At 29.4% G+C, this 20,611-nt stretch overlaps 1 protein-coding gene across 1 annotated transcript; it reads right to left on the minus strand.

The window, feature by feature from the left end:
* Positions 1-6,163: 6,163 nt before the first annotated feature.
* LOC145841856 (kelch-like protein 35) lies at positions 6,164-20,535 on the minus strand. Its single transcript, XM_082949145.1, has 3 exons — positions 19,181-20,535; positions 6,635-6,884; positions 6,164-6,223 (listed from the first exon to the last, which is right to left on the minus strand). The coding sequence occupies exons 1-3, from the start codon at positions 20,533-20,535 to the stop codon at positions 6,164-6,166; spliced, it is 1,665 nt and encodes a 554-aa protein (XP_082805271.1).
* Between the last annotated feature and the right edge of the window lie 76 nt (positions 20,536-20,611).

The following is a 20,611-nucleotide window of genomic DNA, read 5'->3' on the forward strand; positions in this document are numbered from 1 at the left end:
TGCTGGGTTCACGTCCCAGTGGAATTACAATCTCCCTCTGAAAAAACGACCTAACAAGGTTTGCGATCTGATGCACGGCGCGCTAACAGGGGTGCTGGCGGCTGATCGCATTCTTATATACTTGCGTGGTTGTCCCCATGGAGGGCAGCCACCGGGACTCGAGCTCGGGACGCACGGCCGGCAGTCGCAGAGGCAAACCGCTGGGCAATACAGGCGCCCGCCTGTCTACTCTAATTACTGTATTTGAACCATCTGTATTCAAGAATTAATGTAAAAAAGTTTCATTGCAAAAAAACAAAGAAAAAAAAGTATAAGTTTTTGTATAAAATTTTTAAAAAATATTTAACTTTTTGCAAAAGAAAAAAAATAGTCTAAAGATATTAATATGAATTACATATGAATTTTTTATTTTTAACAAATATACATTACGTTTTTACTTTTATCCGTTCTTTTTTTTATTAAGAATTTGTATTGTCCGAATTTGGATAGTCGTGCACCACGTCTGAGTAAGGTAGATTTAGAATAAGGGTGGAAACTAGAAAAAAATAACAATTTTTAAGCAAATCAGACTGACCTTAAGCTTTAATTTCTGTTTTATACGTTATAAGTTTAAAAACCTTGTTTTATGTCAACTTTGGATCATTCTGATGCGAACAGCTCGAAAAAGATCTTTTTTAATGAGTTTTGTGTCTATTTTTAGATTATCAAGAACTTATGACTTAAACAGATGTAAAAAAAAAATTTAAAATATTGTTCTTTAAATACAATAAGAAGAAAAATTAAAAATAGAATACAGCACAACGGGTTATAAACTTAGTAGACAGAATTTTTGTATTTATTTTTTAACTTTCAATGACATAATGATAATGAATCAGGTGTGTGTCTAGACTTGTTTTAAAGGGGGTTCACAATTTTTTTGTTATTAATTTGCCGCTCAATACGCATTTCTTAGGTACGTACTGTCAGTTAAGTACGCAACATTTAGCCGAAAAACTTTGTGTTTAGAATGTTTTTTCTGCTTAGAAATATAAAAAGAATTATAAGCAGCAGAGACATGTCTAGCTTTTTTTCAGTGAGTAGTACAATTTTTTGTTAAAAAACAAAGTATTATGTGTGGTAGATTTTAATAAAATTTTTAGAAGTTTTTATGAATGTCTATCATATAATTGTCAAAAATTTTCTTATCTAAATAAATATTTTTACTTTCAAAAAAATACTATTTAAACAAAAAGCTAACATCGCGCTAACAAGAGTGCTAGCAGTTTTTTTATCTGATTTAACACATTTATTCATGCAAAAAATTGTAATCAGAATGTTTTAATACGTCTTATTATAAACCAAACCTTGTTTTATACTTTTTTCAGAGGAAAAGTGAAAAACACAAGTACTTGGCAATAAAAGAAATCCAGATTAAGAAACTAACAGATACAGTTTTTATTATTAAAAAATTCAAAAAATTAACAAATGTATACATTATGTAATCATAATAGTATGAATTGCTACTAAATTTTGTAAAATTTATTTTTGAATAGTTTAATTGTTTAAATTTAATTACGAAGTCATTTTTTTCCTATTTTAAAACAAAACTAAGTTATGTGTCTAAAATTTTAGTTTACAAATGGTATAAATGACTTATAAATACTTAGCATCTGTAATTAACAAATTTTGACTAGTTAATGTTATACAAACAATTTTTTTGAATTGGTGTAATGGAACATAATATCTACTGTTTTTTATTTATACAAGTTTAAATTAAAACGGTCGAAAAAGTGTATAATAATTTGCAAATAGTCTAGTTATAAGTTAAGTATAATATCTTAAAAACTGCAAATACTCTTTAGAATTTCATTAATACTTTAAAAGTTCAGTTTTTATCTACTTAATTTGATGTTCTACTTTTTAAATAGACTTCAAGTAAAGTTCTTTTTTATATTTTGTAAATGTCTTTATTATATTATAAATACAAAATAATATTCTTATATTTTAGATGAAAAAGACAAATTAAATGTCATAAAATGTTTAAAAGTTCGGAAAAAACTTGACTATTCTTGTAATTAAAGCTTTTAAAAGATTCAACCAATTTAAGTCTTTTATCTATGCGATATGTGATTTTAATTTTTTTCCACACTAGTTTATTAAAAAGCTTGTTAAAAAGCGTGCCTGTCATGTCAATTTCAATGAGTGTAATAGCTTTAGTGTATTAGCAGCCCCCATTATGTTTAGTTGAATTTACAGATAACAAACGACTCTTTCTTGTCATTTTTTGGTTCAGCAACAATTTCACATTTTTTACATGCTTTAATTAACTGTGGTTATTTATTGTAGAACTTATGTGGGTGCCTTTAAGAGGTCACCTTTGTGAAACTGTAAACCTCATAATTTGCTTAACTTTAAGAAATTTTAGAACATATTTTTAAATTTGCAGGTCTTTTCACAGTTTAGTAGCAATAATGAGTTTGAATAAAATTTTTTCTTACAGTTGCTACAATTTAAAAATATGAATGCTTGAATTAATATATCAATTTAAAGGTTGTAGTGCAAACAAAAAGGAAGTTACCACAATTTTTTCTGTTACTTTCAAAACATATAAGAAAAACACGCTATCAAATAGACATGATTTACCTTCTTGAGTATAAATCATTAAGAATTATACTACTTGTCAAGATAACTTTTAGTTTCAAGTATATATGTTTATAAAACTTAGTAAAATAAAACAACTTAAATAAATTAGTGTGGCAAAATATCTTCTAGCTTTTTGAGGTGTTAGCAAAAAAATAAAAAGATACAAATAACTTTGATATTTTTTTATTTACGAAAATTGCTTACAAACTGCAAATATTGTTAAGTTGGTACAATTTATTACTAATAAGTAATAGTTAAATATGCGCAATTTCACGAACAGCTTTCTAAACAATTTTAAATTTTCACACAAAGTTCACCTCAACTGGGAAACTTTAGCGCAACCGAACCACTTGCTGGACTTTGTCCATTCACACGACTCCGACGCCCACGTTCCATTGACGACGTCATAAAAGAACACTTTACTCAAACGACTGTACAGCACGACCAGTCTGTCGCCGATCAAAACGGCTCCGGAAGGCAGCACCATGTTGCTGAAGCTTTCTTCGGGCGCCTTCAGCAAAACAAACTTGCCGCAGTTTGAATCGAAAACTTCGCTGCTCCTTTTCCACCCTCCGACCGCGAAAAGCTTGCTCCTCGCCGCAACCGACTTGTGACCGCACCTCGGTTCGACCATGCCGGGCATCGGCGACCAGGCGTCGGCCGCGTGGTCGTAAGCCTCAACAGATTCGAGCGTTACGCCGTCGTGCCCGCCGCTGACAACCATCTTTCCTTGGAACGCGCAGCACGCGGAGAGCGGCCTGGCCCGGCTCACCTCCGCAACGCCCTTCCACCTCGAGTACCTCGTGTAAAATTTCCAGCACCTTCTTCCTCGCCACCCGCCGCCGACAACGTAAACGTCGCCCATGAAAGCGCACGCGCTGAAACCGCTGTTATCGTCGGGCATTTCGCCCACTCTCCCGCTCCGCCGAGCGGCGAGAATCTTTCAACGGAAAGAACGTTGTTGCCGTCGGCACCCTTGCCACCGAGCACGAAAAGTTCTCGGTCGTTGCAAACCACTTGGAACATTGTTCGACCTTCCTTCATCTTCGGCATGGCGGTCGGTTCGTTCAAGTTGTTGGCGTTGACCCTGCGCACGTCGCTAACGACACGATCTTTAATGTCAACGCCTCCGCAAACTACAACGTCAAATTTCATGTGGTTGCAGTACCTGCTGGCGGAAGGGGAATTTTTCAAGCCGACTTTGTCACTTTTGAGTTTTTTTATGGTAGAAGCACACTCATCGTTGACGGCAAAGCAAAAATTTGCACTTAACAAACTGCTCAATGCATGAACCGACAACAATGAACAACGGACAGCGAACAAAAGGCGAATTGCGTATTTGGTTCTTTTGCTGAACTCGTGACACAGCCAACTGTTTGCCGCGCTTGCCACTTGCAGCTCCGAATCAACGTTCAAGCGATCGCTGGAAAACACTTTGACGACGGAAAGGAAGTCGAGCTCTCGAAATTTTCGTGAGTGGGCGATTGAGGAGAAGCGGTGTTCTAAGAAAGTCAAACATAGTTCTGACAACTTCGGGAGGCGGTAAAGCCGTGACGCGAAGTAGGCTGCTGCTGCGTTGCTTTCGTTGAATTTGTCTTCGAAGTGGATTTCGTTTTCCAAGCCTTCGCTCAGAAAAATTTTGTTTGCTTTCAAAATTGGCATAGATTTGTGCTGTTCAATTTTCAGGCATCGTAAATTTGGTTTAATGAAAAAAATTTAGATATCGATACACTCATCAGTATTTTAAAGAATTTAAACAAATAGATTTTCATTAATCGTTTTTTTTTTCATTTCATTAACAAAATCAAAAGAATTAACCTAAATTGCATTGAAATAGTTTATGTCGTTTCTGACACTGTATACATGCTTTTTAAAATCTAGTGGAGTAAATTTTATACAATTGTAAAAAAAACAATTATACTGACAAAACTAGTAGTTTACTTTTATACTTACTTCTTTCTACTTACTTACTACTTCGCGTGTTTTGTCTGGTTTCCTGTTTCCTGTGAACCCCCTGAAAAAAAAATAAAACAAAAGAGAAAAAAACTCTTAGAATATCACTAAAAACGTTGTTTATTGACTATGTTTTAATTTTTTGATAATCTTAAAATTATGTGGGTTAAATTTATAACACTGAAAGATTAAAAAGTTGCAGCAACAATTTTGTTTTTTTTTAATTTTGTTTAGTAAAAATATGTTCCTGAAATTTCTTTTTATTTTTATAAATTGTTTAATTAACTGTTAAAAGGATATTTTGAGCTAAGAGCTAATAATTCGGTCTTTGTCTAAATGTTCGAAATGTTAATAATCTTGTATTATTGAAAATACTCAAAATATTTAAAAATTGTTTTACTATAAAACAAAGCGGGTAGTTTTTGTAGTATATTTATAGAACGTTTTTCTACTTCAATTAGCGTTTTTAGATGTTGTGAATCTGGCATTTGCGAACGAAGCCAATTTTATATACAGAGAATTAAATTTAATGACGCTTTAAATTTCATTACACTATGGTAAAACAAACTATAAATTTCTTTTAGCCTACTGGTTTTGATTAAAGATAGTTATCACTAGCATTAAATTAACTTATTTACGCATGTCTCGCAGTTGTTAAACAAATTAATCAGTAGCAAAGATAAGAATATTTTTTGATAATTGTTACTCAATTCGATTTAATTAAATTTAATCTAAAAGATTTTACCTTAAAATTGACGGAGTTTTATATATAAAATTGATTAAGTTTAACTGAGATTTAAGCTCATTCTATGAAAAATTAATCGAAACATACTTAAATTTATACTTTGTTTATTCATATACAACGACTACAACAAGTAAAAGAAGAAAAAAACTATTTATAAATTTTATTGAAACAAAGTTTAAACCGAAGCAGAATTAAAAATTCAGTTTAAAATATTTTAAATAAGTAATACAATAAAAAAGGAAAGTTAACATTTGTTATACAAGCAAAAACTTTCTAAAGTACCTCAGAGTAATTTTTCAATATATAAACGAAAGGAGAAAATATTCATCCTACAGAATCAGACCCGCTTAGAATATGACTTTCGTAATGCGAGCGTTTCGTGTTCGTGTAAAACATGATATAAAGCTCACCGCTGTCGCGAAAACAAGGCTCATCTTCTTCAAACCACTCATCATCGTCGAACTTGTACCAATTTCCATTCGACACGTTCTTGCATTTGGCAGTGTAATGATATATCTCTCCATCCAGCGGTATGAAGTTGCATACACCGTACAAATCGTACTTGTCTATTTCTTCATGTCCTTCGTAAAAAGCGTTCATATCAAGGCCGTTCACAGGGAACTTAATTTTTTCTCGGTCATTTATGTTTGTCCGAGGAACAAAAAAAAATTATAACTGGTGGCAGTCGTGAGATGGTCTTATGGTTACTTTGTTGATCACCATATTTTAGTGCTAACATACGTTCTAGGTCTAAATATTCACCTGTTTTTTTCGTTTCATCACGCACAAGTCTCACAAACATGTTTGAGTTTCAATACATATCACCGGGACAAGGTTTGTTTGTTACGAGTTGAAAAATTCTTTGGACTTCAGACGTAATATTTTCACCGCGGCCATCAAATTCTGAATTTAGATGATTGTGCAAACCGTCATTCAAAAAATAATCACAGAATTGTTTAGCACATTGCGGACCACCGTCCATTAGATTTTCTTCTACAGATAATTCTTTAAAGCACTCTCTGAAGTCTATTGGTTCTAGATAGCTATATTGACCGGTCCAAAATCCTTTCAACAAAACGGCAAAACATTGTGCAAGTCTACCATTTGTATTACTGTTTCGGTTCAAGTTTTTTTTGTAGTCATTGGATTTAAAATACTTTGCCAGTTCAACCGTTTTAAACATGCATTGGAGTACACAGTTCATAAAGCATGAGTTGTCCAAGTTTTTCAAGCCACAAACCCCCTTTTCTAAACTTAAACCGATTCTGTTTTGCTTCACTACGTTTTCTACGTCATCAGATATATTTTTATTACCAATTTCCACTTCTTGTTTCTCGTTTTCGCTGGTTTTAATCTCTTCATGACATTTTTTTCAGTTTCGTTCGAAACAACAAAGTTGCTTTTCAACTCAACTGTACCATTTTTTATTCTCCTATAAAGTAGTTGTTGTTTTTTGATGGAACCCAACGTATTTTCGTATAAAACTTCATCAGGTTGCATGACCAGCTCTTCTATCACGCTGATGACGTCATCAAACGGGCTTTCGTCGACGTACTTGCACAGACTGTAAATTGATTTGTAAATTCTGAACGTTTTCGTTTCTTTCTATTCTCACTAGCATTTCATGAGTTGTATTTAGACTTGAAATTTCGTATCTACGTTTTAAACCTTAACCCACTTTTAGCAGTTCATTTAATGCAGAAGAGAGGCTACAATGTTTTACTTGAGAATCAATGATTGGATTGTGTTTCACAAAGTTTGTAAGACTCCTGTAAAAGTTAGTTTTTATAAATTTGTTTAGCTGTTAAAACAAAACTACAAGCTCTCATTTTTCAAAGCCTAGTACTGTAGTTATTAACTTATTCTAGTTCTTACGTTTTATGTTCTCAAATTTAAAATTAAGCAAGGTTATAAAACAAAAATATATTTAATTTATATTTCTAATTATGATATTATATGGGTTGAAATACATTGTACAAAAGCTCTTAAAAAAACTTTAATAAAAAAAAGAAAAGAGTTTTCTGTAATTTTTTATACTTTATTGTTTTTCATTTAATTTTATATGTACTTTTTTTTTTGCTTACCAGTTATGGATTTACTTAAATAAAAAATCTTAAAGATCGCCTTAAACTTAACTTTCGACAATTTTTTCTAAGTGGAAAATCAAAATTAAGACAATATCTTTTAAGTAATTGTTTAAACTATTTTTCATATATGAAAATATGTATAAGCTTGAAAGTTTTTTTTAAATGAATAGTTGTAATATTTCTTATATATTAACATGACTAACTTGTAAATTACTTCATCAATATTAAAACTGGTAGTTTACTATCCATATGGTTGTTTACAAATCAAAAACAGTATGTATAAAAACTGCATGTTGAACCGATTGAAATTGGAACTGCTTAAACAAGAGGAAGATTACTGTATAAATTAGTTCAATAACTCAACACTTGAATAACTTCAATAGGAAAGAAAAGATAAACGTTTTCTTTAGTTTTAGAAAGGTTTCTATTCGTTTTCTAGCATTAAAGATTTATTACACGCTTATATTAAGCCTTAATATTTTGTATTCTAGAGCACACATTTCAAAAGCGCGCTTATAAGCCTTTTTCAAGTTAAGAAAAATATATAAATTAAAGTTTAGGGTTTTTATATATTTTTTTCATTGATAAATAAAATGAAATTAACTTGTTAGGAGCTATCAGACCATATATATACAAATAAAACACTTTTTCAAAGTTTTGCTTGTTGTTTGAAGTTAGCCAGCTCTCGTTTAAAACAATGTTTAGTTACAAATCAAGTAGTAAGAAAATGCTTCAATATTATTTTACAATCTCTTATTTTAAACTTAGATGCGTTGTTTTTGTTTAATCAAAACCAAAAAGAAATTTAAATCAAAAGTTAGATTTAAAACATTAAGTTTTATTTTAGTCATTAATAAGTTTAAAAAAAAAACTAAAAAGGAAAAAAGGAAATAAACGTATTTAGTATATTAAATTATTATTCACAGATAACAACTTACTGACAATAGTTTAAAGTCACGAAAATCAGTTAAAGTTGCCGTGAAAATAAACTTTTTCAGTATTATTTGAACTAAAATATTTTTTTTAATGTTCAATAGTTTTTTTGATTTATTTATAAAATATTTTCGACTTGTAAAACTACAAGCCCTGGTCAGATAGTCCTGTACATTACTTTTTTTTATGGTAACCTAGAATATGGTGTATGTTGAATATAAACTAATGCTTTTGAAAAGGCATAAACACAAGCTATCATTTGTTTTTCATTGTTTTTAAATCTACAACTACATGTTTCATAACTCTGTGGTACCCTGTCTACTGTAGACTTTTTGAGTAGCTTATACTTTTACATTGTTTAATTCAGGTTAGTTAAAAGATTTTGATGAGTTTTAAAATATCATATTTCAATTTATGGCCTAAGAACCCCCTTATTTTCCCTCCCTCATCCCCAGGCTTCTTTTCAGCTCATGAACTTGATTTTGGCAAAAAAAAACCTTCAAACTTGAGCCAAAATACAAATTTTTGGTCAATTCAGATAAAGTTTTGGTTAGAAATATTTATGACATTTGATAAAATTTTTAACACAACATCTTGTTTTCTTATTAAATAAATTTTTAGTAGCATTAATAGTATATAAGTAAATAGAAAAAATTGTATTGTATAAATCTGGAAGTCAATCATAAAACTTTAATGAAATTTATTAAAATCCTGTGGCCACCAATTAAAGTATTAAATTTTCAAAATTTGTCTTTAAAATCTAGAATAGTACTTAACAATGCTGGATAGTTTAATTCTTTAATGAATGTTAATTATTTACAATAAAATATTTAAGATAGACATATCTGGTTTTAAGAAAGATTCATATGTGTAAAGTTAAATCTTAGTTTAAACATAAACATGAAATAAAAAATTTTGAAATAACAACATTATTATGATATACGACAGTATATAATTAAATCTACATAAGTAAACCAATGATGAAAGAAGAAATTCATTAGCTAATGCCCACCAGCAATGAAATGGGAAGAATTGATTTCCAACAGTTGTGTGAAGGTTTGTTATTCCATAAATTCTTACTTTTTTTGTAATTTGGTAACTGTTATACTAGATGAATTATAGAATTATAAGTACTAATATTTTTTAATGAATTTTCATTCTAAAGCATTTGAACAGTTTATAGTGTCTTAAATTATTTCTCAAAAATTGAGATTTAGTTTAAAAAATTTTAAATAGAATTTATATTTATTGCTATAAAGTTTGTGTAATTATCATATAAAATATGATATGATAGTTTTGAAAAATGTAATCACTAAATAATGAAATAAATGTACTTATATAACTTTGGTCTTAGCTAAATTAAATCTCAATACATTTTATGAAACCTTAAGGAAAATTTGTGAGGTCTATTTTGTAAATAAGTTTGTTTCAATAAAGTTTTATATAGATTAAGGTTTGTAAGGCTAACTACATTAAGGCTGCTCTGGTAACAAAAGCTAATTAAAAAAAAATTAGAAAAAAAAAATTTTATTTAAAGTGTTATTTGCAAACCTCAGCATTTTTCCTGAAATTGTTTAAGAAACTCCTTTTAACCAATTATTTTTGTTTAACTTCAAATTCTCTTTTAGTTGATAAATTCTATTAACTTAACTTATTTGTTGAAATTGTTGAAGCTTGCTCACCGATAGCATTTCACTGTTGTCACTAACAATTTAACATTTGAATTTTTCTATTAAAGTTCAAATAACTCAATTCAAACAATTTTTTTCCCTACAAGAATGTCAACTTATGTAGTATGTTTTTTAGAAATGATATAATTCTCTTTATATTGCCAAGCTAAATATAATTATGGCTAATTGGTGTCTAACATTCTACCTTAATTAACTTAATCTTGGCTCTTAATCTTACAAGTATGATTTATAATTGTGATTTAATATAGTATATAAAATTAAAGCAACTTATTATGTATAAACATTTATGTAAAAAGTTGTTAAAACATATATACTTGTTTTTTAACTTGACAAAATCAGATTGGACAAACATAAGGTGTTTTTTAAGAAGTTCCAGAGTTGTAATATATTTAATGTGCTAATTAGAACAATAAAAAACAAACTGGTTTGTAAATGTACATTTATCAACTCATCTGAAAATTTAAGAATTATTTTTATAAAAATTGTTTGTCCTAGAATGTTTTTGTTAATGGATAATAGTATAAAAATCAAAAGTACTTTTTTTTTTGGTTGAAATTCAGTTGCAAAAGTTTTTATATAGTATTTAGAGCTATATAAGTATAATAAAACTATATATTAAGAATTATATATAAACCAAATGGGTTTATAAATGTATATTTAAGAACATGTCTGCAAAATTTTAACTGCTAACATAAAAAAGTTTTTGTATGAAATAGCACTTTGTCCATTGTATAAACACTTTGAAAAACTACAGATGGAACGTTTTTAATGGAGGCAAAATTAAAAGCCCACAAAAAATTTATCTTTTATTTTTTAAGTTTTTGACCTGTATATCTCAATGAAATCTTTTTTGTGCAATATTACAAAGAATATGTTGAAATATAATAAAATTATTAATTTAATAGTGACAAATCTTAAGTTTGTAGAAATATAGTCTTATTATATATTTGAAGTTTTTTTCTTTTTATTGATAATGCTCTCTACATCTATAAATTTTTATTTGTTAAAGAAAAGTGAAATATTGCATAAGTTAAGTATGTTGTTTTAACAAAATGATAATCATACCAAAAAAACCTCATACACAAGAACATTTATTATACAGGTTTTTCAAGAAACACAATTTTATTTGTTTCAACTGTGATGTAATTAAATATTAGTTACAACTAAAAATATTAAAATAATTTGTTTACTTTGTGTTTGACTTCTTAAAAAAACAGTTTATGATTAAAAATAGTATAGTTGAGGGAGGTTGTTAGGCTGAATTGTATTTAAAATTGTTGGTACATGGTTATACTGTACTATCTCATCAGACTTTAGTTACTTATTTGCATAAATTAGTTTTTCTTAATGGGATATAAAATAATGGTATGCTTCTTAGCCCAAAGCTGTACTGTTGCAGCCAGCTCATTAATTGTAAATAAAGTTGTTTTTAATTTTTATGTTTATTAAGGTCTTGTTTGTTCTTAGTGATTAGAGAAAAAAAATATTCATTTTGTAGAGGTTTAACAATTTAAATAGCTTAGCTATATAGTAATTTTGGGATTTATAAAAAAAAAAAAAACGAAAACTTTTTACAAAGTTGTTAAAAATAAAAATAGTTGAAATTAAATCATATTTTAGAAATCAACCAACCGTAACATCCTCCAGTGACAAAGGAAACTAGTCCTGGAAAAGTAACTAGAAACTTTGCAAACCAAAGGGGTCCGAGATCTAAACTGACCAAACGATACAAAAGTTAGTTTACTTTGTAATTTAAAGAATTAAAAAATGTATTTATCAAAATACTTCAGTTACTCTTGATTTTGTTTGCAAGACGTTTTTTGTTTAATTTAAAAGCACTTTTATAGAATTGAGTATTTAGATTTAAAAGTGTGTTGCATATAGAACTATAATTATAATCTTCATATGTTGTTATAAATTAAATTAAAGGAAATTTTTAAGGAAATTTATTTTTAAGATTTTTTAAAATTTTGTTTAATTTTATTTGAATTTATCGCTTATTTTAGTTTTTGTTTTGTTATTGTTGCTTATCTTAGTTAAATTACTGATCAACTGTTTTAAATATGTGTTTATGAATTGTGAATGTCTAATTAATTTTTGCTCAAGTATGCTAATTAGTGGTAATTGATTTTTTCTGATGTAACCTCTAACTGTTTATGTACTCGAAATTTAATCTTAAAATTAGTTGCTAACAAAAGTAGTTGAAAAGCGTTAGCCGAAATCGATTTTATTTGTTGTTTGCTTTAATAAAAGATGCCTTTTTTGATTAAATCCTGTCTTAGATTTTTGTACAAGATACATTTAACAGATTAAAGTTTTTATCTTGAAAAATTACGTCATAGTTAAAAAAAAAGTTTAGAAAAGAAATCTATCTTTTGGTCATATTAGAATAAGTTTCCAATAGATAAATCAGGTACAAATTAATCAGAGCTGCCTGGAATTTAACCATCCAGGCAAAAACAAAACTGGAAAAACCTAGAACTTAAAACAAATTCACATTTAAAGTAATAAAACTTAGACTAAGTACGAAAAATCTATCATACAAGAATACTTGTATTTAAAGTAGAATCACAATATCTTTGTATTACTTTTATGCAATTTAAGAGCTTAAATTTAATTTTTTACTAAATGTAGACTCAAAAACTTGTAACGTAAACTGTAAACTTGTACGAAAACCTGTAAAACTTTAAAAAAAATTATTGCCAATCCTGAGTAAAAGTATTTTTTATTATTGCAAGGTATTTCCTGTAAAGATAAAGTTTAAGAAACTAAACTTATTTAATAGTTTTACCTTTGAAAAATAATTTTGCTTATGGTTATTGTAGATTTTATTATTTTCAAAGTCTCTGCATTTAATTTAAATGACATTAAATATGTTTGTTAAGCCGAAACTTAATTTTAGGCTAAACGTTTGGCTCATTGTTTAAGTTTATTAAACGTTTTGTATTGTTACATCACTTGTTAAACATTTTTAAGTAAGTTTTTGTTCATTTCATAGTAGCCAGAATCTTAGAATAATTTAAAGCTTGTTTAAAGTATACAGGGTTCGTGCGCGTCAGGCTAAGTCAGGCTAAATCAGTTTTTTTGAAAAAAGTTGAAAAACGTCAGGCTAAATCAGTTTTTTTATTTAAAAATTTGAGAATCTCAATTTTTCTCAGTTCAAATGCTTCAAAATTTTTGATTAAAAAGAATTGAGAAATCTTTTTAAGATCAAATTAAGATGTGAATTCATTTCTAAACAATGATTTAGTTATTAGAGACCAAATCAGTCAGTATTTGTAAAAATAAATGCTTAAAATCTCTATCTTCGTTATTTTGTTTTGCGTAGATTATATACGTCATAATTATGAAAATTCATAAAAAAATACATTTTAAACGTTAGAGTTTAGTTCAACAACTTAGCTGTTTGTTTGAATTTCAATACTCGTGCAAGCATTTCATTTTAAATTTTAATAAAACACGACAATGCACACGTCGTTTTGTTAAAAATCTTCTGTTTATAATGTTTTTACTTAGTGCTTAATTAAATTGAACAATTGTGTTTAGTAATATATATTAAATTTTTACACTAGTATTAGATATAACACTTGTTTTAAAACTTATCACTGAATTTGTTATTTTAAGGGCATAGGGGGGTCAATCACCTTTTTCACAATTTTCTTATTTTATTAAGTTGTAACTAAGCTATGAGTTGCTTTTTGCAGATTTTTAAAGCTCAAAATGTTTTTGAGATAAAGCTAGTTGAAGTCGGAGACTACAATAGTAATAATTAAGACCCCTCAATATCTAAAATGACTTCTAAGGGGATTTTCCTTACTTTGAAAAAATGTCAGGCTAAATTGGTCCCAGTCAGGCTAAATGAAGAAAAATTTGCGCACGAACCCTGAGTATAGTTTAATTGTTAGTGTTGACACTTTTTAGTCTTGAATTATTGTTAGAAATAATTAATTTTTATTAATTGAAGCCTTTATTCTAATACTATGTTCTTTATGTAGTACTGGTTTGTAATCGATATTCCTATTTAATAAAACTTTATTTTACAATAAGTTTTGTAAATTTAACAAAAAATAATGATTAAAAATTGTATAGTAGTACACTTTAACAAATTTTGTTTGCTTTTATTATAACTTCCGCCAGTTTTAACTAACATTTTAAAATAAAATTAAGAGACGACTGTGAATAATCTTTTAAATTTTTTATATAGTTGGTTGTTATATGTAGTTATTTATTACTTATTTATGATATACTAGTTAAAATTTCATAAAAAGTACCAACGTATGTAACAGAAATGGACGACATTGAAACAACTTGGCAGACGAAAAATGACAGTTGGCAGACGAAAAATGATGGCAGCTTCTTCATTTTTTTAATTGTTTTTTAATGTTATTGTCAATAAAATTATGATTAACTTAAAATGGCCTTTTTTTTTGTTTAAATGATAAAACTTGATTGCTCTTTTAAGGGTTTATTTATAAAATGGATTTTTTGTACCTAAGTTACTAAAATTATACATATAAGTAAATTTAGTTTAAAAGTTTGCTAATGTCATAAGTAATGTCTACCTTGTTATGAAAAGTTTTTCTTCTCGCATAATTCAAGCAGTTATTTCTAATAAATTAAATGTAAATTCCGCTTACAAGGTTAATGAGGTTTTTTACGTAAAGCTCAAAATAAAAGGAAAACAAGAGCGTTTGAGTTTAGTTTTATCGATTGCTACATAAAATTTAATTCATAGTTAGGTATTTGAAAGACAATAATCATTAGCTACCTAATGTGATAAGTGAAAATATAGTTGAAATGTTTTTGATAGATGTAGTTGATTTTAAAAATCTGTTTTGTGGGCCGGGCTTGTTTAAATAAAGATATTAATAGACCGAGTATTTATTAAAGGACTAAATTAATTAAACATCGTTGTACAAAAGTTCAAAACAGGGGTTTTGTATAAATTGTTGGCAAGTTTTTCTTAAAATATCTGCTCGCGTGAATTACTGTCTAGAAGAGCGTTCCGCGGGTCTTAGTTAAAATGTACGCAATTTGTTGATTCCTAAAATGAGAGTACGCTTGTTAATAATTGATAATAAAGATTATGTTTAATCATATCGGGCTAGATATCTAGTACAATGTCTAGCAGTTAAAAAATTTGATCCGGTTAGGTCTTTTCTAAATATAGTAAAACATTTAAATGATCCAAGTTATTAGACCGTCTATAATGACTTTTATCATAATATATGACTTTTATTGTGTTCTATAAAAGTAAGTTAGCATATTTAGAAATAAGTTGAACTTATTTAGTCTGATTTTATGTCTAATAAAACTGTAGAATTATTTAAACCGCTAAGACTGATGTGAAGTAGAAGATAGTTAGCCCTACTAAACATTTTTTGTGGATGTCTATTGATTACCGCTGAACTAACTTCTAATTTGTTTTCAAAAATATTTCTATGTACACAAATACTCATCTAAACAAAGCAGCACTTTTAAACTATTTCAATTAGGGTATAAGTTGAGTTATAGAATTGACTTTTAAAATTATGATTTTGTCTTTAAATAAACATCATTATACTTTTGTTGATTCATCACGAGCGCATTGAAAATAAAACCTTTGAATTTTTGTTCAATCAAAATTTATTTTTGCTTATCGAAGTACATAAAGATGCAACTATAATTAGTCTGTTAAAATGCAACACTTTTGTTAAATGTATTAATGAGCTTTAAAACCGTTTTTTATTTTAAGGTTTCTGTTTTGGTTGCAAAATAACTTAAATCGCACAACTTTGTGTAAAAACTTATAAATGTTAGAAATGAAATACCTAAGCTGGTAAATTTTTAAACTACTGACAATAACTGAATACATTTTTCTACAAAAATTTGTTTAAATAATGAACTTTCATGATGCTTTATCGATATTATCTAAAAACAACTCTTACAAACGTAGTCTTGGTACAGTCTCAGCTGTAAATTTTAAGGTCTTGGCAACTTAAACCTGTACTAACTTGTTTGTATTCTTCAGTTTATTACCTTTGAAAATGGTCCATGTTTCGTTAATAATGATTAATAATTCAAAATTACCATTTTAATTTCTTATTTATACATGACTTAGAAAATACAGTTTAATATATTTTCACGATTTAATTTAAAGCTTTCAAAAACAATATTTTTATATTAAAAAATATACACCAACCTTTTTCAAAATTCCTGAACAATAGCAACGATACGTTGAAGAATTTGAAATTGTATATACTCAAACTATAAAAAAAATAACAGTTGAAACTATACGAAAAATGGCTTAACTAATGAGGAAAGGTCTTTTCAAAGCCATAAAAACTTTTCGAATGTACTGAAATCACAGTAATTCTAACAGATGCAATCGACAGTATATGCAACATATTATATGCCTCAAAGTATAAATTCCGTAACTGTTTGCACAACATTGTTTAAACGGGTAGGCAACACAAATACTATAAATGAATGAAAGAACTCTTTCAGGAAATAGTTGGTTAGAAGTAAAGTTAATCTGGGTTTCGTTGCAAAGTATACTTATCTTTTGAATTTATCTGATGCCTACCAACGACAATATTGTTCAATTTACTAAGCAGTATTTGTAAAAGTTTTAGTTTTTAATGTGTATGTTGATTTTACGCTAAAATATATAATACTTTATAATCTCTTAAAACTGTTATTTGCGCTTCATTGAAATTGTAAACAAACTAACTGAAACTTTTAAAGTATTGTTTTGTTAAAATGAACCATTAAGTTGTGTATATCATTATGTTATTTCAATAAAAGTCTTTTAAAATATTTAGATTCCTCTACCAATTTTTTAAAGCTTAAAATTACAAAAGTCATTTAATAATTAAACGATGCAAAATGATCTACGATTTTGTCGTATAGTGAATAAAATTTTATTAACAACTGCAAAAAAGTTGTTTTAAACTATACACCTGGAAGTAGATCGTTAACTACCTTTTTTTACAACGTTAACTAACACGGTTCAACTAAGTTTAAAAAAGTTGTTCATTGACATCTATAGGTTTTTTGAAGTATCAAAATATTGCACAGCATCGTAAGTTAAAAGGTACCATTACTAGTTAAACTTTGAAACATTGAACAAGACTTTTATTATTTTATTCGAAACAAGTTCATGCCTGTTGTAAACCTCGAAACATAATTTTTTCTTTTATATTATGAAACTAAAAGTTCTAAATTTTTTAGAGAATTTAAGTTCATACTTAGACAGACAACTAATTTCAAGATAGCACTTACTTAAAGAACAAAACAGTATCTTACAATACAGGTTTTCTTAAGCTTAGAGACTGTACTTATTAATATTAAGTTAAGCAGACAAAATCAACTTGCATCTTTCAAAAGTTTAGCGTAAATTTCAATCGGATATGAACTTTAAAAGTGTTTTCGAAGTTTATAATGAAAGCATTTTCTAAACTAATTTGTAACTAGAATTTTCGTATAGATTTTCGTATGAGTAAAATTAATAACATTTATAAAAATAATTTTTTTATATAACTTTTACTAACAAGTAAGTAACACTTTTTTTTGACCTAATACTAAACAGTAATGCAGAAAGTAAATGAAATTGTCAGTATGTTTCTATTTTACTGAAAACAAACATTTTAAACAAAAAAAAAAGAAAATTTTACACGAAAAATTCTAAAATTTAGCTCATAAATCTTATGAAATTACATGTTTTATTTCTTTAATCTCTTTATCGTATATTTATTTTTTTAATTAGTGGAAAATTGTTGAAGTTGAGACATTACTTTAACTTTTACTTTGTCCGGTATATCAAGTAAAATAAGTTTAAAGACGTTTATTTAAAAAAAACATACGAAAAATTGGATTTTTAAAGCTCTAACTATAAACAAAAAAACTAGTGTCCAAGTACGCATAAAGAAAATAGAAAAATTTTATCCGCTAGGTGGCGCCACAGAGTCACCATTTGACCTTTAACCCTGCACGAAATTAGATTTAGATGAAAAAAAATTAAACTTATTTACGTGTTTTTTCACCGCACGATGGCGCTGTTCCATACCTCCCCTCCTCCACCCTAAAAGCCTAGCCTCACTTAATACTGAGCGAAATTTATTTTTTTATTAAATATTACCTCTTACGTAATATGCCTTTTCAAACGCATTTTTCTATTTTTTATAATTTTTCATATTATTTTGTTACTATGCAAACTATAGTAAATGAAAACAACATTTAACAACTCAATCATTTATGCTATTGAAAAATTTTTTTATTTCTTCGAATCTGTTAGTAAGTGTAAAAGCTTAGACTCTCAACTGTTAAGTAAAACTAAATTATCAACAAAAACTCTATACTCTTATACAACATACTTATTTAAGTAAATGTAAAAAAATTTGAAAGCTTTACTTGTTTAAATTTTCGGGTTACTTAAATGTAAGTTAATTTCAAGTTTTAGTTTATAAACTGAGAAAAAAAAAAAAACAGTTTTTGCATATTCAAACAATTAAACTCGTGTTTAAGCTTTAATTAACTGTGGTTTTTTATTGTAGAACTTATGTGGGTGCCTTTAAGAGGTCACCTTTGTGAAACTGTAAACCTCATAATTTGCTTAACTTTAAGAAATTTTAGAACATATTTTTAAATTTGCAGGTCTTTTCACAGTTTAGTAGCAATAATGAGTTTGAATAATATTTTTTCCTTACAGTTGCTACAATTTAAAAATATGAATTTTTGAATTAATATATTAATTTAAAGGTTGTAGTGCAAACAAAAAGGAACTTACCACAATTTTTTCTGTTACTTTCAAAACATATAAAAAAAACACGCTATCAAATAGACATGATTTACCTTCTTGAGTATAAATCATTAAGAATTATACTACTTGTCAAGATAACTTTTAGTTTCAAGTATATATGTTTATAAAACTTAGTAAAATAAAACAACTTAAATAAATTAGTGTGGCAAAATATCTTCTAGCTTCTTGAGGTGTTAGCAAAAAAATTAAAAGATACAAATAACTTTGATATTTTTTTATTTACGAAAATTGCTTACAAACTGCAAATATTGTTAAGTTGGTACAATTTATTACTAATAAGTAATAGTTAAATATGCGCAATTTCACGAACAGCTTTCTAAACAATTTTAAATTTTCACACAAAGTTCACCTCAACTGGGAAACTTTAGCGCAACCGAACCACTTGCTGGACTTTGTCCATTCGCACGACTCCGACGCCCACGTTCCATTGACGACGTCATAAAAGAACACTTTACTCAAACGACTGTACAGCACGACCAGTCTGTCGCCGATCAAAACGGCTCCGGAAGGCAGCACCATGTTGCTGAAGCTTTCTTCGGGCGCCTTCAGCAAAACAAACTTGCCGCAGTTTGAATCGAAAACTTCGCTGCTCGTTTTCCACCCTCCGACCGCGAAAAGCTTGCTCCTCGCCGCAACCGACTTGTGACCGCACCTCGGTTCGACCATGCCGGGCATCGGCGACCAGGCGTCGGCCGCGTGGTCGTAAGCCTCAACAGATTCGAGCGTTACGCCGTCGTGCCCGTCGCTGACAACCATCTTTCCTTCGAACGCGCAGCACGCGGAGAGCGGCCTGGCCCGGCTCACCTCCGCAACGCCCTTCCACCTCGAGTACCTCGTGTAAAATTTCCAGCACCTTCTTCCTCGCCACCCGCCGCCGACAACGTAAACGTCGCCCATGAAAGCGCACGCGCTGAAACCGCTGTTATCGTCGGGCATTTCGCCCACCTTCGCCCACTCTCCCGCTCCGCCGAGCGGCGAGAATCTTTCAACGGAAAGAACGTTGTTGCCGTCGGCGCCCTTGCCACCGAGCACGAAAAGTTCTCGGTCGTTGCAAACCACTTGGAACATTGTTCGACCTTCCTTCATCTTCGGCATGGCGGTCGGTTCGTTCAAGTTGTTCGCGTTGACCCTGCGCACGTCGCTAACGACACAATCTTTAATGTCAACGCCTCCGCAAACTACAACGTCAAATTTCATGTGGTTGCAGTACCTGCTGGCGGAAGGGGAATTTTTCAAGCCGACTTTGTCACTTTTGAGTTTTTTTATGGTAGAAGCACACTCATCGTTGACGGCAAAGCAAAAATTTGCACTTAACAAACTGCTCAATGCATGAACCGACAACAATGAACAACGGACTGCGAACAAAAGGCGATTTGCGTATTTGGTTCTTTTGCTGAACTCGTGACACAGCCAACTGTTTGCCGCGCTTGCCACTTGCAGCTCCGAATCAACGTTCAAGCGATCGCTGGAAAACACTTTGACGACGGAAAGGAAGTCGAGCTCTCGAAATTTTCGTGAGTGGGCGATTGAGGAGAAGTGGTGTTCTAAGAAACTCAACGATAGTTCTGACAACTTTGGGAGGCGGTAAAGCCGTGACGCGAAGTAGGCTGCTGCTGCGTTGCTTTCGTTGATTTTGTCTTCGAAGTGGATTTCGTTTTCCAAGCCTTCGCTCAGAAAAATTTTGTTTGCTTTCAAAATTGGCATAAATTTGTGCTGTTCAATTTTCAGGCATCCTAAATTTGGTTTAATGAAAAAAACTCAGATATCGAATACAATCATC

This window comes from Thalia democratica, chromosome 1 (genome assembly GCF_965202585.1).
Source record: "Thalia democratica chromosome 1, ktThaDemo2.hap1.1, whole genome shotgun sequence".
Classification (NCBI taxonomy): Eukaryota; Metazoa; Chordata; class Thaliacea; order Salpida; family Salpidae; genus Thalia; species Thalia democratica.